The following is a 22,900-nucleotide window of genomic DNA, read 5'->3' as shown; positions in this document are numbered from 1 at the left end:
TTATGGATTGTTAGGTTCTCTTCTTCCAGTTGTGCTGTGGGTCAGTCTTCCACCAGAAGAAAGCACCAAGACACACGCTGGTAGATCCCAACAGGTTTTATTGTACAGAATAGCAGAATCTTCTCTTTAGCCCATTTATATAGGGGCTCTCACATACCAGAGGGTAATTGAGGTTTTATGGATTGTTAGGTTCTCTTCTTCCAGTTGTGCTGTGGGTCAGTCTTCCACCAGAAAAAGCACCAAGACACACGCTGGTAGATCCCAACAGGTTTTATTGTACAGAATACCAGAACCTTCTCTTTGGCCCATTTATATACGGGCTCTCACATACCAGAGGGTAATTGAGGTTTTATGGATTGTTAGGTTCTCTTCTTCCAGTTGTGCTGTGGGTCAGTCTTCCACCAGAAAAAGCACCAAGACACACGCTGGTAGATCCCAACAGGTTTTATTTTACAGAATACCAGAACCTTCTCTTTGGCCCATTTATATACGGGCTCTCACATACCAGAGGGTAATTGAGGTTTTATGGATTGTTAGGTTCTCTTCTTCCAGTTGTGCTGTGGGTCAGTCTTCCACCAGAAGAAAGCACCAAGACACACGCTGGTAGATCCCAACAGGTTTTATTGTACAGAATAGCAGAATCTTCTCTTTAGCCCATTTATATAGGGGCTCTCACATACCAGAGGGTAATTGAGGTTTTATGGATTGTTAGGTTCTCTTCTTCCAGTTGTGCTGTGGGTCAGTCTTCCACCAGAAAAAGCACCAAGACACACGCTGGTAGATCCCAACAGGTTTTATTGTACAGAATACCAGAACCTTCTCTTTGGCCCATTTATATACGGGCTCTCACATACCAGAGGGTAATTGAGGTTTTATGGATTGTTAGGTTCTCTTCTTCCAGTTGTGCTGTGGGTCAGTCTTCCACCAGAAGAAAGCACCAAGACACACGCTGGTAGATCCCAACAGGTTTTATTGTACATAATACCAGAACCTTCTCTTTGGCCCATTGATATAGGGGCTCTCACATACCAGAGGGTAATTGAGGTTTTATGTCTGGCCCGTTTTATGGCTGGCATCTGTTCTTTGTCAGCCGACCGGAGATGTCAAAGATTGGAGATCATGACATAACAGATTTTATTGTACAGAATACCAGAACCTTCTCTTTAGCTCATTTATATAGGGGCTCTCACATACCAGAGGGTAATTGAGGTTTTATGTCTGGCCCGTTTTATGGCTGGCATCTGTTCTTTGTCAGCCGACTGGAGATGTCAAAGATTGGAGATCATGACATAACAGATTTTATTGTACAGAATACCAGAACCTTCTCTTTAGCTCATTTATATAGGGGCTCTCACATACCAGAGGGTAATTGAGGTTTTATGGCTGGCATCTGTTCTTTGTCAGCCGATCGGAGATGTCAAAGATTGGAGATCATGACATGTGCACAGGAAGGAGGCCATTGCAAAGGACCCCACAAGGAGGCATTCGGGCCACTTTACCCCTGTGTTCCCCCCACACTAAAACACACTATGGGCTCTCCTGCAAGGAGAGAGAGAGATAGAGAGGAGACAGACGTCCGGTGACGTCAAAAGATCGGAACACAAATAATATTTATTCTTTATAGAGTGAATCAAACACTTTGTCCAAAATAATATTATCAAAGAGCCCTGCCCTGCAGGCTCACCCTGCGCGAAGGATTCGGGGAAACAAAGAACGAGGTGGTCAGTTTCGCAAAGTGCAGAAGTCCCTCGGATCCGTATTTTCACACAGCCGCCCTTCACCCCGGTCCGGACCCCCCGCAAAAGGATTCCAGCCCTTTCCCCCGCCGGGCGGTCCGCCGTGGATCTGCATCAGCCCCCTCTTTGGTTCGCCCGCTCGGGTGTCCTTTTTGCTTTTGGACGCGACCCGTATTTATTCCCCCTTCTGCCGGGTCCGGAGGTGAGGCGGATCTCCTGGGCCGGACCCCCGTCTGCACGCCGTCGCCGTCCCGGCGGTCCCAGCGGTCCTGACCTTCATTCCCCGAGAGTGGAGTTGGCCCAGGCGGGGAAGGTGTCCAAGTGGAACATGGCCCGGCCCCAGCTGTTGATGGCCAGCGTGATGCACAGGACGCCGATGACGTTCATCACGATCCCGGTTTTCGCCTGGAGAAGGAGAAGAGAGTGTTCGATCCCAAGGAGAATGTCATGATCTCCAATCTTTGACATCTCCGGTCGGCTGACAAGAACAGATGCCAGCCATAAAACCTCAATTACCCCTCTGGTATGTGGGAGCCCCTATCTAAATGGGCTACAGAGAAGGTTCTGGTATTCTGTACAATAAAAACCTGTTGGAATCTACCCAGCGTGTGTCTTGGTGCTTTCTTCTTGGGAAGACTTACCCACAGCACAACTGGAAGAAGAGAACCTAACAATTTGTACAGAATACCAGAGCCTCAATGACCCTCTGGTATGCGAGAGCCCCTATATAAATGGGCTACAGAGAAGATTCTGGTATTCTGTACAATAAAAAACCTGTTGGAATATACCCAGCTTGTGTCTTGGTGCTTTCTTCTGGTGGGAGACCAGCAGAACTGGAAGAAGAAAACCTAACAATTTGTACAGAATACCAGAGCCTCAATGACCCTCTGGTATGTGAGAGCCCCTATCTAAATGGGCTACAGAGAAGGTTCTGGTATTCTGTACAATAAAAACCTGTTGGAATCTACCCAGCTTGTGTCTTGGTGCTTTCTTCTGGTGGGAGACTTACCCACAGCAGAACTGGAAGAAGAAAACCTAACAATTTGTACAGAATACCAGAACCTCAATGACCCTCTGGTATGCGAGAGCCCCTATATAAATGGGCTACAGAGAAGATTCTGGTATTCTGTACAATAAAAAACCTGTTGGAATATACCCAGCTTGTGTCTTGGTGCTTTCTTCTGGTGGGAGACCAGCAGAACTGGAAGAAGAAAACCTAACAATTTGTACAGAATACCAGAGCCTCAATGACCCTCTGGTATGTGAGAGCCCCTATCTAAATGGGCTACAGAGAAGGTTCTGGTATTCTGTACAATAAAAACCTGTTGGAATCTACCCAGCTTGTGTCTTGGTGCTTTCTTCTGGTGGGAGACTTACCCACAGCAGAACTGGAAGAAGAAAACCTAACAATTTGTACAGAATACCAGAACCTCAATGACCCTCTGGTATGTGAGAGCCCCTATATAATTGGGCTACAGAGAAGATTCTGGTATTCTGTACAATAAAAACCTGTTGGAATCTACCCAGCGTGTGTCTTGGTGCTTTCTTCTTGGGAAGATTTACCCACAGCACAACTGGAAGAAGAGAACCTAACAATTTGTACAGAATACCAGAATCTTCTCTGTAGCCCATTTATATAGGGGCTCTCACATACCAGAGGGAAATTGAGGTTTTATGGATTGTTAGGTTCTCTTCTTCCAGTTGTGCTGTGGGTCAGTCTTCCACCAGAAAAAGCACCAAGACACACGCTGGTAGATCCCAACAGGCTTTATTGTACAGAATAGCAGAACCTTCTCTTTGGCCCATTTATATAGGGGCTCTCACATACCAGATCTGTTCTTCGTCAGCGCTTGCTCTGTGTCCGGAGTTGTCAAAGATCGGAGATCATGACACCATGAAAGGACCCTGTCTTACCATGTCGGCGACGCGGAGGTGTCCGTAGGAGAAGACGATGGCGTTGGGCGGCGTGGCCACGGGGAGCATGAAGGCGAAGGAGGCGCTCAGGGTGCAGGGGATCATGACGTAGAGCGGGTTCACCCCGATGGACTGAGACTGGGAGGAGAGAAAGCGGACAGGAGGGGCCTTGTGTGAACGGCGACCCCCACCAACCCCCACGAGGAGAAGCCCACCGGGCGAGGCCTCACCAGGGACGCAAAGACGGGGAGGAAGAGGGTGGCGGTGGCCACGTTGCTGGTGCATTCGGTGAAGACGGCGATGAGGAGGGAGAGGATGACGGCGATGGCCCAAGGGGGGACGCCTTGCAGCGGGGTCATCTGGCTCCCCAACCACTTGGACAGACCGGACACCTGGCCAAAAAATGGATGAAAACAACACCACACAAAGAATGGACATGATGCTGAATCTGCTTGGACAGGAAGACTGTCATGATCTCCAATCTTTGACATCTCCGGTCGGCTGACAAAGAACAGATGCCAGCCATAAAACCTCAATTACCCTCTGGTATGTGAGAGCCCCTATATAAATAGGCCAAAGAGAACGTTCTGGTATTCTGTACAATAAAAACCTGTTGGAATCTACCCAGCGTGTGTCTTGGTGCTTTCTTCTTGGGAAGACTTACCCACAGCACAACTTGGAGAAGAGGACCTAACAATCCATAAAACCTCAATGACCCTCTGGTATGTGAGAGCCCCTATATAAATGGGTCAAAGAGAAGGTTCTGGTATTCTGTACAATAAAAACCTGTTGGAATCTACCCAGCGTGTGTCTTGGTGCTTTCTTCTTGGGAAGACTGACCCACAGCACAACTGGGAGAAGGGAACCCGACAACGGTCACCTACGAACCCAACGTTGTTACTTGGAAGGCAATAAGGCTCAAACACGAGGGATTCAAGTAACAAATTCAGCGGACCTGACGGGATCCCCGGTGGAATTTTCAGATAGGGAGGACCTGGGAGACCTGTATGGTTGTCATGATATCCAATCTTTGACATCTCCAGTTGACAAAGAACAGATGCCAGCCATAAAGCGGGCCAGCCATAAAACCTCAATTACCCTCTGGTATGTGAGAGCCCCTATATAAATAGGCCAAAGAGAACGTTCTGGTATTCTGTACAATAAAAACCTGTTGGAATCTACTCAGCGTGTGTCTTGGTGCTTTCTTCTTGGGAAGACTTACCCACAGCACAACTGGAAGAAGAGAACCTAACAATTTGTACAGAATACCAGAATCTTCTCTGTAGCCCATTTATATAGGGGCTCTCGCAGTGGAAGACTGACCCACAGCACAACTGGGAGAAGAGAACACGGCAAAGACCCAACCAAGAGCAATGGATGGGTCCCTGGTTGGCGAAGACCCCAAGGAGCTGTGTCCGAATGCACGCGGAACAAGGCCTCTCTGAAGTCTAGACTGCTCCCTATAAAGGGTGTACTAGAGCAAGTGGGGCCCACACTGACCCATAGGAAAGACACAAATGACCGTGTGAGATTGGCGCTGCTCCTACCTCGCTCCCGTTGGCCAACGCGAAGCCTCCTCCCAGCAGCAGCACGATGCTCCAAGGCAGCTTCCGCTGGACCACCTTCCACTCCAGCAATGGGGCCAGGGGCAGGGGCTCCTTCAGGGCTGCAGAGGGGCCGAGATGGGGGTCAGGTTAGGTTAGAGTAGAAACCCCCATAAACCCCAGGGAAAGTATCCAAGGAGGAGGATTGTTGTGGTAGCCAGAGTGAGGATGAAGAAGGGGATTCTGGGTTTCAGATACAAGAGCCAGTTGAGCCAGAAGTTGATGGCATGGAAATACAGGCTGATTCAGAGGCTCGAGAATTTGAGCAGTTTGACCCCAGAAGCCATAGATAACAGCCAGGATGACATTCCCATGGGAATTAACGAGCAAGAGAGCTCTCAAGTCCCGGTTCAGGTGCAAGATAACGATAACAAAGACCTTGAATTATCTAGGGCGGACCGTTTGTTATGGAGAGGTTCTCAGGTCCGTAGGAGTGAGAGGCTACTGTTGACCCCAGAAGCCATAGATAACAGCCAGGATGACATTCCCATGGGAATTAATGAGCAAGAGAGCTCTCGAGTCCTGGTTCAGGTGCAAGATAACGATAACAAAGACCTTGAATTATCTAGGGTTGACTGTTTGTTATGGAGAGGTTCTCAGGTCCGTAGGAGTGAGAGGCTGGCGGGAATGAAAGAGGCCAGTTCTGGGAAAAGAAATTTCTTTCTCGGGTGCTTTTAAAAGTGTGTGTTTGCAGACAGCTCGTTGTCAAAGCAAATCCTCGCTTCATCTGTGTGGATGTTCTTGTTTCGTGCTCAGAAGTTTCCTGGATCTTTGTACCTTTTGGGCCTTGTTTTTGGGATCTACTGTTTATTGCCTTGCCTTATGGATTCTTAGATTGCTATGGTTTATGGACTAATGGATTTTCACGGCTTATGAATTCCTATTTACTCTTTTATTACAACTCTGAAAACCCTTTCAACTGCCTGCTTTGATTTATATATTTGCTTTTGCTCAATGAAACTCCAAAAGACTTTCTTCTGTGTCTGACTGGGTGTCTATAGCAAGGCGAACTATTCTGAGGTGCGACAAGGATCATGAAGAAGAGCCCAAGTTCTTAAAAAAGAACTTTGATTTCAAACCTGATTATTATTCGTTAAACATCACGGATTTTCATTTAGAAAGAAATGAAGATATACTATCTATATATATAAAAGAGTGATGGAATCCTGGCACCGAGCAAAACAACAAAACTAAACACCCCCCAACCTCGAAATTTCACAACACAATCCATCATCCACACCTCGAGGTTGAAACCACAAAATATCACATCACGAACCTCCACAGGGCCTAAAAAAACCCCAAAAACCGGAGCTATTCAGTGCAATTCCAATGGGCCACAGCAACGCGTGGCAGGGCACAGCTAGTTTTTTTATATAACAGCAGCAGCAAGAGCCTCAATAGCTCAAAAATAGCATTTGAAGGAAATTCCGTCAGAAGACTCTTGGATCATCAAATTAAGGGATTACATGGACATGGACACTATGACTTTCTTATTACAAGACAGTACAAAAAAAACAAAGGGCAGATTGGTCACCAGTCAAAAAGTTCCTACAAGAAAAAGGTCACATTATCTTTGAGTAGATTGCATTAATGACATTAGTCATGCAAGGGAACAGAGAAGTGCGGAAAGCAAGGAAGAGGGCTTAGAAAATATGTGCTATAATTTTAATGAAATCTAAACCCTGTGGAATCGAACGGTTATTTCCAAATTATTATTTTTGTAATTTTTTCCCTTATTTTTTATTTTTCCCCCTGCCCGACTTTTCCTTTTTCATCACTAACTTATCTTTCTTTGTATCTATATCTTTTCTCACCATACCCTTTTTATTCTATTTCCCCTTCCCCTCACAATTGCAATTAAGCAATTATGTTTTTGTTTATGTTTTTGTAAATCCTGCTGAAAACGAGCCCATGTTCCAGATACATGAACTGAAGGCAATAGGAGCCGAGGTTTGTTTCTTTCAGGCCTGAAAGGATGTCAGGTACAGAGTCCGTGCTACTTAAGTGTACCGCAAAGGACTTGACGTTATATTGGCTTTGGAAGTCGTTCGAAATACCTGCAAATCTCCCCCAAGGAGGAGGAGGATCATGAAGAAGAGCCCAATTTCCAGATACAGGTACTGAAGGCAATAGGAGCCGAGGTTTGTTTATTTCAGGCCTGAAAGGATGTCAGGCACAGAGTCCGTGCTACTTAAGTGTACCGCAAAGGACTTGACGTTCTATTGACTTTGGAAGCCGTTCGAAATACTCGCAAATCTCCCCCAAGTTGGAGGAGGATCATGAAGAAGAGCCCAAGTTCCAGATACACACCGCTTGACCATGGCTGGACAACTCATCATTCGCACGTTGCTGAGCAACTTACCTGGCAGATCTGCCCAATTCTACGTCATGTTTTTTACTGGAAACTAACCATCTTCCCCACACGACTCTGGCCATGGCCCCGGTTCGACCCAGGATCAGACACTGATGTTATCATCACACGCAACTTATCCTCAGCTTGTGCTGTAATAAGACTCCTGAATAACTGGAAACTTGCCTTCTCCTCCTTCTTCCAGGTCAAAGCTGCCGGGGGAGCAAGAGCCGCAGCGGGGCCGGGTGGCCGGGATGATGAAGAGCAGCAGGGCCACGAAAATGGCCACGGTGGCGTCCGTCACATACCTGCAAGAGCGAACGAGTCCGTGAAAAGAGGGATTCACGTTCCTAACTAGCAGGGGTGTCATGCATGTGTTTACTCTTCCTCCCTTCACTCACTCCTTGTCCTTGTTGAAGAGGACGGTGGCCCATCCGGGGATGAAGCCGGGCTCCCGGGTGAACCAGAGCAGGACCAGGAGGGCGAAGGCGGCCAGGATGCTTCCCTCGGCAAAGGAGACCGGGCCCAGCTTGCGGTACTCGTCCTTCAGCAGCCGGAGGGCGGCCCGCTCTGACGCGGTCTCCTGGGCCCCGCAGCCCCACGTCTTCCGGAAGCTGAGGAGAGAGACCCATGAGCCGCTTGTGACCTCCCAAACCGACCCAGCCAAGTTTTAGCTACAAAGGTTAAACTTGCATCTGGAGTCTGTACTGAGCATGTTCAGGCTCAGGACTCCGTTTTGTATTCAGTCTGCTTTACACCTCAGTGGGGGTAGATGCTTATTTACACCAGACCTCAGTGGAGATGGATGCATGTTGCAGTGGAAGCGTGTTACAGTGGAATTCTTTATCAATAAACTGAAAAACCCGCGAGGTGAACCAGCGCAGAGGTGCGACATGATGAAAGGTCCCTCCGCCTCTCACTACTCTTTCCTGGAGGTCCAGCCCTGGCCCCAAACGACCTCCTGTGGTGCACAGCGTGACCTCACAACCGGCTCGGCCAATCCGCTGTTCCCATTGGGAGGTGAATCAATGCAGCCTTGTTGGTGCTCGCTGGCACCGGAGCATCTCGGTTGGGCCAGACGGGCAGCCGTCCAGCCCAGTCCTGCGGTCAGACCCCGCTCCCCTCCCTTCCCCAGCAGCTCGGCCCTCTCACTTGAATCCCATGAAGGAGACCTGGAGCCAGAGCCAGGCCAGGAGCAGCATCAGGAGCATGTTGGGGAAGGCGAAGCCGAACCAGGAAGCAAAGTTCAGGACGTCGCCGTTCTCCGGGAACAACCTGCGCAGGAGGGCGAGGAGGAGGAGGAGAGGGAGGTCAAGGTGGCTTACCTGTAACTGCGTGTTCTCCAGGTGGTCACCTGTGAAAGTCCCACACGAGTAAGCATGCAGATCGAAACAAGGATAACAACAGTGATTATAAGCAGCAGGAGGAGGAAGGAAGGAGAAGGAAATACCGTGTGTGCGATTTCACAGAGACCACAATGAAGAATCATAACAACAAGGATAACTGTGCAGATCGGAACAAGAGTAACAACAGCGATTATAACCAGGAGGAGGAGGAAGGAAGGAGAAGGAAATACTCTACATGCGATTTCACAGAGACTACGATGAAGAATCATAACAAGAATAACCCCGCAGATCGGAACAAGGAGGATGAGGATGAAGGAAGGAAGAGGAGAAGGAGAAAGAAGAAGAAAAAACTGGGAGAAGGAAATAACATATGTGCGATTGCAGAGAGCACGATGAAGAATCATAATAGCAAGAATAACCGTCCAGATTGTAACAAGGATGACAACAGTGATTAAAACAAGGAGGACGAGGATGAAGGAAGGAAGAGGAGAAGGAGAAAGAAGAAGAAAAAACTGGAAGAAGGAAGTAACATATGTGCAATTTCACAGAAACCATGATGAAGAATCATAATAACAAGAATAACTGCACAGATCGGAACAAGAGTAACAAAAGTGATCATAATAAGGAGGAGGACGAGGATGAAGGAAGGAAGAGGAGAAGGAGAAAGAAGAAGAAAAAACTGGAAGAAGAAAGTAACATATGTGCAATTTCACAGAAACCATAATGAAGAATCATAATAACAAGAATAACCGCGCAGATCAGAACAAGGAGGAGGACGAGGATGAAGGAAGGAAGAGGAGAAGGAGAAAGAAGAAGAAAAAACTGGAAGGAGAAGGAAGTAACATATGTGCGATTTCACAGAAACCATGATGAAGAATCATAACAACAAGAATAACCACGCAGATCGGAACAAGGACGAGGATGAAGGAAGGAAGAGGAGAAGGAGAAAGAAGAAGAAAAAACTGGAAGGAGAAGGAAGATGAGAAGGAAGGAAGGAAGGGGAGAAGGAGAAAGAAGAGAAAATTAGAAGGAGAAGGAAATACCCTACGTGCGATTTCACAGAGACCACGATGGAGAATCATAACAACAAGAGTAACCGCGCAGATCGGAACAAGAGTAACAACAGTGATTATAATGAGGAGGACGAGGATGAAGGAAGGAAGAGGAGAAGGAGAAAGAAGAAGAGAAAATTAGGAGAAGGAAATACCATACGTGTGATTTCACAGAGACCACGATGGAGAATCATAATAACAAGAATAACCACGCAGATCGGAACAAGGAGGAGGACGAGGATGAAGGAAGGAAGAGGAGAAAGAGAAAGAAGAAGAAAAAACTGGAAGGAGAAGGAAGATGAGAAGGAAGGAAGGAAGGAAGGGGAGAAGGAGAAAGAAGAAGTGAAAATTAGAAGGAGAAGGAAATACCCTACGTGCGATTTCACTGAGATGGAGAATCATAACAACGAGAATAACCGCGCAGATCGGAACAAGAGTAACAACAGTGATTATAATAAGGAGGAGGGCGAGGATGAAGGAAGGAAGAGGAGAAGGAGAAAGAAGAAGAAAAAACTGGAAGGAAATAACATAAGTGCGATTTCACAGAGACCACGATGAAGAATCATAATAACAAGAATAATTGTCCAGATTGTAACAAGGATGACAATAGTAATTTAAAACAAGGAAGACAAGGAAGGAAGAGGAGAAAGGAGAAAGAAGAGGAGAAAACTACGTGCGATTTCACAAAACCATGATGGAGAATCATAATAACAAGAATAACTGCGCAGATATGAACAAGGATGATAACCGTGATTATAACAAGGAGGAGGAGGAAGGAAGGAAGGAAAGAAAGAAGAGAAGAAAACTGGAAGGAAACAGACCACGGTGAAGAATCATAACATCAAGAATAACCGCGCAGATCGGAACAAGGATGATAACCGTGATTATAACAAGGAGAAAGAGGGAAGGAAGGAAGGAAGGAAGGAAGGAAGGAAGGAAGGAAGGAAGGAAGGAAGGAAGAAGAATGATGATAACGGGAGAAGTCCCAGCAGATTGGAGGAGGGCGAATGTGGTCCCTATCTTCAAGAAGGGAAAAAAGAACGACCCAAACAATTACCGTCCGGTCAGCCTCACATCGATACCAGGCAAGATTCTGGAAAAGATCATTAAGGAAGTGGTCTGCGAACACTTAGAAACAAATGCGGTCATTGCTAATAGTCAACACGGATTTACCAAAAACAAGTCATGCCAGACTCATCTGATCTCTTTTTTCGATAGAGTTACGAGTTGGGTCGATACAGGGAATGCCGTGGATGTAGCATATCTAGATTTCAGTAAGGCCTTCGACAAAGTCCCCCACGACCTTCTGGCAAGGAAACTAGTAAAATGTGGGCTAGACAAAACTACGGTGAGGTGGATCTGTAATTGGCTAAGCGAACGAACCCAAAGGGTGATTCTCACCAATGCGTCGTCTTCATCATGGAAAGAAGTGACAAGTGGAGTGCCACAAGCAGGGCTCCGTCCTGGGCCCGGTTCTGTTCAGGATCTTTATTAACGACTTAGACGAAGGGTTAGAAGGCACGATCATCAAGTTTGCAGACGACACCAAACTGGGAGGGAGAGCTAACACTCCAGAAGACAGGAGCAGAATTCAAAACGATCTTGACAGAAACTAACAAAATGAAGTTCAACAGGGACAAATGCAAGATACTTCATTTCGGCAGAAAAAATGGAAATCAAAGATACAGAATGGGGAACGATGCCTGGCTTGACAGCAGTGTGTGCGAAAAAGACCTTGGAGTCCTCGTGGGGAGGAAGGTGAACATGAGCCAACAATGTGATGCGGCAGCTAAAAAAGCCAACGGGATTCTGTCCTGCATCAATAGGGGAATAGCGTCTAGATCCAGGGAAGTCCTGCTCCCCCTTATTCTATTCTGCCTTGGTCAGACCACACCTGGAATACTGCGTCCAATTCTGGGCACCGCAGTTGAAGGGAGATGTTGACAAGCTGGAAAGCGTCCAGAGGAGGGCGACTAAAATGATTAAGGGTCTGGAGAACAAGCCCTATGAGGAGCGGCTTAAAGAGCTGGGCATGTTTAGCCTGCAGAAGAGAAGGCTGAGAGGAGACATGAGAGCCATGTACAAATACGTGAAGGGAAGTCCTAGGGAGGAGGGAGGGAGCTTGTTTTCTGCTGCCCTGCAGACTAGGACACAAGGGAAGAAGGGCTTCAAACGACAGGAAAGGAAGGAGATTCCACCTGAACATCAGGAAGAACTTCCTCACGGTGAGAAGGGCTGTTCGGCAGTGGAACTCTCTGCCGCAGAGTGTGGTGGAGGCTCCTTCTTTGGAGGCTTTTAAACAGAGGCTGGATGGCCATCTGTCGGGGGAGCTTTGAATGCGATTTCCTGCTTCTTAGCAGGGGGTTGGACTGGATGGCCCATGTGGTCTCTTCCAACTCTACTATTCTATGATTCTAGGAAGGAAGGAAGGAAGGAAAGAAAGAAGAGGAGAAAACTGGAAGGAAATACTCTACGTGCGATTTCACAGAGACCACGATGAAGAATCATAATAACAAGAATAACCACACAGATATGAACAAGGATGATAATTGTGATTATAACAAGGAGGATGACGAGGAAGGAAGGGGAAAAGGAGGAAGAAGGTAGAAGGAAGAGGAGAAGACGTAGAAGAAGACAGCAAGGATAGACACCGAGAGAGCCACCCCTGGGAGAGGGGGCCACTCACTGGTTCATCTGCCCCTTCAGGACCAGGTTGGGCCCCGTCCCGGTCAAGGTGGCCGTCCCGCCGATGCTGGCCGCGTAGCAGACGCAGAGGGTCATCCCTTTGCTGACGCGCTTCTTGGCCGCCTGCCTCTCGGGGTCCGGGGGCCCTTCCGGGAGGAAGCCGTTCCCTGCGGAACAAGGAAGTCATGCGTGTGTGTGTGTGGAGGGTGACCCCTAGCAGCGTCCTGCTTGACCCCCTTCCCTCCCACCCACTTTCCTGACACGTGGCACCCGTGTTATTGCCCCTCGTGTTGTTTTGCTTTGCACACGTTCTCCCGGTCCTGCCCTTCCGTGCCTGTTGTGGGACGGAAGCCAGGAAACACATCTAATCAAGTGTGGAATAAACCAAAGTCTGCACAGGCTTTAAGATAAGACATATCTCCAGATAACTGAGACATATGCTCTAAGCACGGGTTCGAGGTACCCACAGGACCGCAACGGGGTGGGTCCGAGGTATCATCGGGACCACACGGGGTGGATCTGAGCTATCCGCAGGACTGCAACGGGGTGGGTCCGAGGTATCATCGGGACCACACGAGGTGGATCTAAGGTATCCGCGGGACCGCAATGGGTAGATCCGAGGTTTCCATGGGACCGCAACAGGGTGGGTCCGAGATATCATTGGGACCGCAACGGAGTGGATCTGAGGTAACCGCGGGACCACAACGAGGTGGGTCCGAGGTATCATCAGGACCACACGGGGTGGATCTGAGGTAACCGCGGGACCGCAACGGGGTGGGTCCAAGGTGTCCGCGGGACCACACGGGGTGGATCTGAGGTATCTGCAGGACCGCAACGGGGTGGGTCCGAGGTGTTCACGGGACCGCAACGGAGTGGATCTGAGGTAACCGCGGGACCGCAACAGGGTGGGTCTGAGATATCCATGGGACCGCAATGGGGTGGGTCCGAGGTGTCCGTGGGACCGCAACGGGGTTGGTCCGAGGTGTCCACAGGAGCGCAACAGGGTGGATCTGAGGTATCTGTGGGACCGCAACGGGGTGGGTCTGAGGTAAAATCGGGACCGCAACAGGGTGGATCTGAGGTATCCGTGGGACCGCAACGGGGTGGGTCCGAGGTATCATCAGGACCGCAACGGGGTGGGTCCGAGGTATCCACAGGAGCGCAACAGGGTGGATCTAAGGTATCTGTGGGACCGCAACGGGGTGGGTCTGAGGTTAAATCGGGACCGCAACAGGGTGGATCTGTGGTATCCGTGGGACCGCAACGGGGTGGGTCCGAGGTATCATCGGGACTGCAACGGGGTGGATCTGAGGTATTCACAGGACCGCAATGGGGTGGGTCTGAGGTTAAATCGGGACCGCAACAGGGTGGATCTGAGGTATCCGTGGGACCGCAACAGGGTGGGTCCGAGGTATCATCGGGACTGCAACGGGGTGGATCTGAGGTAACCGCAAGACCACAGTGGGGTGGGTCCGAGGTTTCCATGGGACCGCAACGGGGTGGGTCCGAGGTATCATCGGGACCGCAACGGGGTGGATCTGAGGTAACCGCAGGACCACAATTGAGTGTGTCCAGGGCTTACCTTGCCCTGCAGAGGAGAAACCCGTGGCCGTCTTCTCGTCCATCTCCATCCCAACGACGGCGAGGGCGGCGTTGATGTGTCCCTCCCGCCGGTCCGGCTTGGCCTCGGCCCCGTTCATCTGGTCCAGCACGGCTTGGACGATGGGCACCATCATGGCGGTGGTGGCGGTGTTGCTGATCCACATGGAGAGGAAGGCCGTGACGCCCATGAAGCCCAGCATCAGCCTGCGGAGAGACAGATGGGGAGGTTGGGGCCGAGAACCCGAGCACGGGGCCCGCCCCCCTCGAGACCGGACTTACAAGGCGGGCTTCACCCCCACGACCAGCAGCACCCGCAGCGCAATCCGCTTGTGCAGGTTCCAGTGCTCCACGGCCACGGCCACCACCAGCCCCCCGACAAAGAGCATGTTGGTGTCCTTCAAGTACTGCATGCACACCTGGAAAGGACACGGAGGAAGAAGGACTGAGTCGCGAGGAGAGACTGGTCACTATTATGGGATTATAATGGAAGAGGATCTCGGAAGATCTATCGAGAAGATCTATCTCTTACCTTCTTGGACTCCAGGATGCCCAGCATGGGGAAGAGGACCACTGGGAGGAGAGCCGTGGCCGCCAGTGGGATGGCTTCCGTGCACCAATAAATGGCCATCAGGATGATCACGTAGCCGCAGCGGGATTCCTGGGGGGAAACATGGGTGTACGTGTACAATATCTATCATATTTCCCGGGCCTAACTGCTCATGCTTTTGGGCTGAACGTCCTGACCAAAATGAGGACTTTATCACAAGAGGGAATACTCGATTTCGAGTGGGTCCGATCACACAACACTCGCCAAATCCCGTCGGTCTCAGGAACGGATTTTTCGCTGACGGGATTCTAATAGCGTTTTTCTTGGAATACAGTAGAGGCTCGCTTATCCGACGTAAACTGGTGGGCAGAATGTCAGATAAGCGAAACTGTTGGGTAATAGGGTGGGTGGCAGAAGACTTTGCCGCCCTCCTTTGCTTACCCGCCCTCCCTCACTCACTCACTCACTCACTCACCAGGCCGGGTCCTGGTAGTGAAGGCGGCAGAACTAGGACCCGGCCTGGTGAGTGAGTGAGTGAGGATGGGGGAGCCTTTGCCACTCTCCTTTGCTTGCCTCCCTCCCTCACTCACTCACCAGGCCGGGTCCTGGCAGTGACAGCGGCAGAACCAGGACCCAGCCTGGTGAGTGAGTGAGTAAGTGATGGTGAGAGGGCCTTTGCCACCCTCCTTTGCTTGCCCCCCTCTCTCCCTTACTTGCTCACTCACTCACCAGGCCGGGTCCCGGCAGTGACAGTGCAGCACCAGGACCCAGCCTAGTGAGTGAGGGAGTGAGTGAGGGAGGGAGGGCGAGAGGGCCTTTGCCTACTTCCTTTGCTTGCCCCCTCCCTCGCTCGCTCACTCACTCACCAGGCCGGGTCCCAGCAGTGACGGTGGCAGAACCAGGACCCAGCCTGGTGAGTGAGTGAGCAACTGAGGGAGGGAGCATGAGAGGGCCTATGCCGCCCTCCTTAGCTTGCCCCCTCCCTCCCTCACTCACTCACTCACTCACCAGGCCGGGTCCTGGCAGTGACAGCGGCAGAACCAGGACCTGACCTGGTGAGTGAGTGAGTGAGGCCCCAGACGTTGGATAATACGGTGTGTCAGATGAGCGGAAGTCGGATAAGTGGGACTCTACTGTACTACGGATTCTTCCGCTGCTAAAGCACTGTTTTCGTGTGTGGTGGGAAAATCCGTATGCACCCCACCACAGTGACGTTGGGGATTGGGGGAGCCATCCTTCCGTGGTGTGATGTATTTTCACCCGTAAATAATCGGGTGTGATGGGGGGAGTGGGCATCCCGTCTTGAGACAGTATTCATCCAGTTGTACAAAAAAAATGGGGTGCATACTGATATGGACGGATTATATCCCGATGTGATAAAGTCCTGAGATTTGAAACACCGAAACCAGTATGAAACAATGCCGAAAGTGGCCGAACACGTACCCCATCACTGGCAAGGAATGCCGCTGGCCAGGAAGAGATTTAGCCGTCGGCACCCGCAAGCAAGCCAAGAACGGTGCGCCCGCAGACACACAAACACACACCCAGGACACAAACAAGAGGGTGTGCTGCCGAGATGGAGCTCTGCCAAACCGCCACTCGAGACGCCGCAGTTCGGGTCTACCGGGCGATAAGTTGCCCCGACTTGCTTGTCGGTCGGACGGACAATTAGTGGGACCTGAAGTCATGTCTCGCTCGCACTGATTGTTTGTACCCGCAAGGTTGTTTCAACCGCGAAACAGGAGAGCTCGAAGGCATGCACCAGCGACTTGAACCCAAAGCCAATTTATTTATTTTATTATTTACTAGCTGTGCCCGGCCACACGTTGCTGTGGCTAGGACTTAATTTTTTTTCTTTTTGTTGTATGAACATAGAGGCGTGGATGAGAGGTTGTGCTGTCAATTTTAAAGGTTGTGGGGCGTTTAGTTTAGTTGTTTTGTCCGGCGCCGTGATGCCATTACCCTTTTATATATATAGATAGCTATGCCTGGCCACGCGTTGCTGTGGCTAGGATTTAATTTTTCTTTCCTTTTTGTTGTATGAACGTAGAGGCATGGATGAGAGGTTGTGTTGTCAATTTTCAAGGTTGTGGGGCATTTAGTTTAGTTGTTTTGTCCGGTGCCATGATTCCATTACCCTTATATATATATATAGAAGATAGCTATGCCTGGCCACACGTTGCTGTGGCTAAGACTTTATTTTTCTTTTCTTTTTGTTGTATGAACATAGAGGCATGGATGAGGGGTTGTGCTGTCAATTTTCAAGGTTGTGGGTATTTAGTTGTTTTATCCGGTGCCGTGATGCCATTACCCTTTTATATATATAGATTACAATATTTATATCCCGCCCTTCTCACCCAACAGGGGATTTAATAAAAATTATACAGTGCAATATAAATCAGTTAAAAAAATTATTATTAACTTAACATCAGTATTCATAAAACACATTATAAAATACAGGTAGGCGTGTTCAGTTCAAGAAACTTGAGTTCCAGCGTACATGATAATAATTAACGCTGCGGATTATGATTCAAAAGCCTGGGCCCATAACCAAGTTCAATGATTGATTGAGGGCGAGCGGCCGGGTTGAGGGATTAACCGGGTGTCGAAAGGTTTGTCGTCCGGACAGTAACGATTTAAAGAAAGGAGAAGCTCCGGGGTGAGACGGTTTCTGGAGAATATGCAACCACGCAAAAGGACAACCTGCCTCAGGGAAACACGCTTGTTCCATCCATGTTTAATGTTTACACAAACCAGAAGGGACACAGAGAGAGTTCCTCTACGCCAGGGGTCCCCAAACTTTTTAAACAGGGGGGCCGTTCACAATCCCTCAGACCGCTAGACGGCTGGAGTATAGTTGGCCAACGAGCAATAATAATAATAATAATAATAATTTTGACCGGTGCCGTGATTCCATTACGGCTGTGGCATTTTCTGGTGGTGTTGGTGAGAAATTGTTGAGGTAGTTGAGGTAGTGGTGGTATTGAATGTCTTTATGTTTAGTAGGCACACTGAAGTGGATTATATGGCAGTGTGGAGTCAAGATATTATTATTATTAGTATTATTAGTATTAGTATTGAGAGGCTGGGTGGCCATCTGTCGGGAGTGCTTGGATTGTGTCGTCCTGCATGGCAGAATTGGGTTGGACTGGATAAGTGAGACTCTACTGTATATTTCTAATCTTATATTATCTGTTTAGAACTGGATTATCTGAGGCCCCTTCTACACAGCTGTAGAGAATTATCTGGCAGTGTGGACTCAAGATAATCCAGTTCAAAGCAGATAATATAAGATTCTAAATGGGTTATATAGCTGTGTGGAAGGGCCTTGAGTCTACCCTGCCATATAACCCAGTTCAAATCTGATAATCTGTGGAAGAGGCCTAACTGAGGCCTAACTCTGCCTGTCCCCTGGGCTGAGGAGGTTGCTAGGAGACCAAGTGGGCGGAGCTTAGCCTTCCAACTGGCAGCAATTGGATAAAAACAATGATTCCTCTCCCTGTAATTAGGACTTTATTTTTCTTTTCTTTCTGTTGTATCAACCTAGAGGCGTGGATGATGGGTTGTGTTGTCAAATTTCGAGGTTGGGGCCCAACCAGAGAGCTCGGAAATGCTTGAACTGAACATGGACGGAGCATAATAGTAGTAGTAGTAGTAATATAGGAATTCTATTCTATATTATTGGAAGACACCCTCCCAAAAGAGGCACAATCCGATCCCTCCCGGCAGATGGCCATCCACTCAAAGAGAGACAATCATCAATATGAGAGAAAGATGGTAGATATATTTAATAGATATAGATATGAAAAGAATCTCATAGGATCGTAGAGTTGGAAGGGGGACCCAAGGGACATCCAGAACAACCCCATCCAAACCCTCCCGACAGATGGCCATCATATGATAAACATGATCTATACAGACAGATAGATGAATAGATGCTATCAACATATTATCGAAATCTAGAGTTTATTATTTATTTCAATTATTTATACCCCGCCCTTCTCACCCGAGGGGACTCAGGGCGGCTTACAAGTGGCAATTGATGCCGTTACACTGATGTACAATAAACTAAGTTGGAAAGGACCCCAAAGGCTATCCAGAACAACCCCATTCGGGCACCATTAAAACCCTCCCGACAGATGACCGACATATGACAGATATCATATACTGTGTGTGTGTATGTATGTATATGGGTGTGTATGTGTGTGTGTGTGTGTGTATATATATATATATACACACACACACACACACACACACACATATATATATATATATATATTCACTGTGTCATAGAATCCTAGAGTTGGATCAAAACCCTCCCAACAGATGGCCCTCATATAAGAGATATCATATACTGTGTGTGTTTATGTATGTATATGGGTGTGTATGTGTGTGTGTGTATATATATATATATATATATATATACACACACACACACATATATATACACATACACACACACACACACATATATATATATATATTCACTGTGTCATAGAATCCTAGAGTTGGATCAAAACCCTCCCAACAGATGGCCCTCATATGACAGATATCATATACTGTGTGTGTTAATGTATGTATATGGGTGTGTATGTGTGTGTGTGTGTGTGTGTATATATATACATACACACACACACACACACACACACACATATATATATATATATATATATATATATATATATATATATATATATATTCACTGAGTCATAGAATCCTAGAGTTGGATCAAAACCCTCCCGACAGATGGCCACCCAGATCCTAGAGTCCAAGGGGACCCGAAGGGCCATCCAGTCCACCCACCTTTCTACCAAGCAGGAAGACAGAATGACTATATTATTATTATTATTATTATTATTATTATTATTATTATTATTATTATTATTATTATTATTATGACACAGCAAACAAGATAGATATGCTGGGTTTCTGCCTAGAAGATCAGGGGGCAGAGGACTCTTACAAGAAAAACAAGCAGTCAAAGAAGAAGAACATGTCCTGGCAGAATATGGAAAGCAAAGTGAAGAACCTGCTTTGATTGAAGTCAAAAATCAGAAACTCCTCAAAGCACAGCAGACAAAAAACCAGTACAAGAAAACCGCACTACAAACTAGAGCTGACGGCTGGCACAAGTCAAACAAGCAGTCAAAGAAGAAGAACATGCCCTGGCAGAATATGGAAAGCAAAGTGAAGAACCTGCTTTGATTGAAATAAAAAATCAGAAACTCCTCAAAGCACAGCAGACAAAAAACCAGTACAAGAAAACCGCACTACAAACTAGAGCTGACAGCTGGCACCACAAAACACTGTATGGAAAGTTCCTTGACAAAATGGAAGGAAAAGCTGATAATAATAAAAATACCAGTACAAGAAAACCGCACTACAAACTAGAGCAGAATCAGTACAAGAAAACCGCACTACAAACTAGAGCTGACAGCTGGCACAAGAAAACATTGCATGGAAAGTTCCTTGACAAAATTGAAGGGAAAGCTGATAAGGAGAAGACCTGGCTCTGGCTCACGAATGGGACCCTGAAGAAGGAGACAGAAGGCCTGATCCTTCCAGCCCAGGAGCAAGACATCAGGACAAAGGCAATTCAGGCCAAGATCGAAAAATCAGCTGATGACCCAAAATGCAGACTGTGCAAGGAAACCGACGAAACCATGGATAATCTCCTCAGCTGCTGTAAGAAAATTGCACAGACAGACTACAAACAGAGGCACAACTATGTGGCCCAAATGATTCACTGGAACCTATGCCTCAAGTACCACCTCCCAGCAGCAAAGAACTGGTGGGATCACAAACCTGCAAAAGTATTGGAAAATGAGCACGCAAAGATACTGTGGGACTTCCGAATACAGGCTGACAAAGTTCTGGAACACAACACACCAGACATCACAGTTGTGGAAAAGAAAAAGTTTTGGATCATTGATGTCGCCATCCCAGGTGACGAAAAACAACAGGAAAAACTCAGCTGCTATCAGGACCTCAAGACTGAACTGCAAAGACTCTGGCAGAAACCAGCGCAGGTGGTCCCGGTGGTGATGGGCAGACTGGGTGCCATGCCAAAAGATCTCAGCCGGCATTTGGAAACAACAGACATTGACAAACTGTGATGTCAATGCGACTGTCACCTGGGATGGCAACATCAATGATCCAAACCTTTTTCTTTTCCACAACTGTGATGTCTGGTGTCTTGTGTTCCAGAACTTTGTCAGCCTGGATCCGGAAGTCCCACAGTATCTTTGCATGTTCATTTTCCAATACTTTTGCAGGTTTGTGATCCCACCAGTTCGGACGGTGTTGGTCAGAGACTGGATTTCAGTTTCCGTTTTCCCATACAGCTTCAAGTCATCCATGTACATTATTATTATTATTTTATTATGACACAGCAAACAAGATAGACATGCTGGATTTCGTTTCACAAAATCACAAGTTGAACTCTTCCCAAGTGTCTAGGACTGTGTGATGTATTTTCGGATGATGCGCGCAGATCCCAGTAGGGTGGCCTTTTGCAGTTGGCAGATCGTGATTAATATTAATATTATTTTATTATGACAGCAAACAAGATAGACATACTGGATTTCGTTTCACAAAATCACAAGTTGAACTCTTCCCAAGTGTCTAGGACTCTGTGATGTATTTTCGGATGATGCGCGCAGATCCCAGTAGGGTGGCCTTTTGCAGTTGGCAGATCGTGATTATTATTATTATTATTATTATTATTATTATTATTATATTGTCATTATCATCATCATCCCAGTGGGAAGGGGACCTCAAAGGCCACCTAGTCCACCCAAGTAGGACGATAATAACCATGATGGTGATGCTGGGAAGGGCACCATCCGATCCCTCCCGGCAGATGTCCATCCTTCCTACCTTTCCTGGCAGCAGGAGTGGGAGTGGGAGGAAGACCAGGGGGGCGCCCAGGAGGGTCCAGAGGGCGCGGTGGCGGAGCAGCGCCCGGGCGAAAGGGGGCGCCATTGCAAAACGAGGAGCAGAAGAGAGAAAGAGAGAGCAGCAGGTGGAGCGAGCAGAGAGAAAGAGAGAGATGCAAGGAGAAGGCGGCGGGGAAGCCTTTTAAACAGCGTGCCTCGAGGCCACGCCCCCTCCCGGAGGCCACGCCCCCTTTCCCCCTCCCTGCCTTGCTTGTATTCTGAAGCTACGCCGCCCTTCAGCACTAGAGGGCGACAGAGTGATTCTTCTAAGGGAACCCCAGAGGTCATCCAGTCCAACCCCATAGAATGACTACATTATTATTATTATTGTTATGACACAGCAAACAAGACAGACATGCTGGATTTCATTTCACAAAACCACAAGTCGAACACTTCCCAAGTGTCTAGGACTGTGCGATGTATTTTCAGATTATTATTATTATCATTATCATTATCAGCTTTTCCTTCAATTTTGTCAAGGAACTTTCCATGCCATGTTTTGTTGTGCCAGCTGTCAGCTCTAGTTTGTAGTGTGGTTTTCTTGTACTGGTTTTTTGTCAGCTCTAGTTTGTAGTGTGGTTTTCTTGTACTGGTTTTTTGTCTGCTGTGCTTTGAGGAGTTTCTGATTTTTGACTTCAATCAAAGCAGGTTCTTCACTTTGCTTTACATCTTCTGCCAGAGCATGTTCTTCTCCTTTGACTGCTTGTTTTAGCCAGGCAGGAATATATTATTATGTGTCATGCATTATTATTGGACATTATTATTTTATTATGACACAGCAAATAAGATAGATATGCTGGATTTCGTATCACAACATCACAAGTCGAACACTTCCCAAGTGTCTAGGACTGTGTGATGTATTATTATTATTCAGCTCTAGTTTGTAGTGCGGTTTTCTTGTACTGATTCTGCTCTAGTTTGTAGAGCGGTTTTCTTGTACTGATTCTGCTCTAGTTTGTAGTGTGGTTTTCTTGTACTGATTCTGCTCTAGTTTGTAGTGCGGTTTTCTTGTACTGATTCTGCTCTAGTTTGTAGTGCGGTTTTCTTGTACTGGTTTTTTGTCTGCAGTGTTTTGAGGCGTTTCTGATTTTTGACTTCAATCAAGGCAGGTTCTTCATTTTTCTTT

At 47.7% G+C, this 22,900-nt stretch overlaps 1 protein-coding gene across 1 annotated transcript; it reads right to left on the bottom strand.

Annotated features, from left to right (window-relative positions):
* Positions 1 to 953: 953 nt before the first annotated feature.
* Positions 954 to 21,933, bottom strand: slc13a5 (solute carrier family 13 member 5). The gene is made up of 12 exons (XM_062960482.1): positions 21,716 to 21,933; positions 14,819 to 14,947; positions 14,569 to 14,705; positions 14,270 to 14,493; positions 12,689 to 12,854; positions 8,757 to 8,879; positions 8,006 to 8,218; positions 7,791 to 7,912; positions 5,198 to 5,316; positions 3,881 to 4,042; positions 3,651 to 3,788; positions 954 to 2,141 (listed from the first exon to the last, which is right to left on the bottom strand). Exons 1-12 carry the CDS (start codon positions 21,818 to 21,820, stop codon positions 2,013 to 2,015), a joined length of 1,767 nt encoding a protein of 588 aa, XP_062816552.1. The 5' UTR covers positions 21,821 to 21,933; the 3' UTR covers positions 954 to 2,012.
* Between the last annotated feature and the right edge of the window lie 967 nt (positions 21,934 to 22,900).

This window comes from Anolis carolinensis, unplaced genomic scaffold (assembly GCF_035594765.1).
Source record: "Anolis carolinensis isolate JA03-04 unplaced genomic scaffold, rAnoCar3.1.pri scaffold_7, whole genome shotgun sequence".
NCBI lineage: Eukaryota > Metazoa > Chordata > Lepidosauria > Squamata > Dactyloidae > Anolis > Anolis carolinensis.
This window is presented reverse-complemented; position numbering and strand designations above follow the sequence as displayed.

What these genes read in the sequence shown, in the direction of transcription:
- slc13a5 (XM_062960482.1), bottom strand. Translation starts at nt 21,820, where the DNA reads ATGGCGCCCCCTTTCGCCCGGGCGCTGCTCCGCCACCGCGCCCTCTGG. An exon ending in GCATCCTGGAGTCCAAGAAG is followed by an intron (nt 14,706 to 14,818) that starts GTAAGAGATAGA and finishes TGTCCTTTCCAG; the next exon opens with GTGTGCATGCAGTACTTGAA. An exon ending in CGTTGGCCAACGGGAGCGAG is followed by an intron (nt 4,043 to 5,197) that starts GTAGGAGCAGCG and finishes TTTTTTGGCCAG; the next exon opens with GTGTCCGGTCTGTCCAAGTG.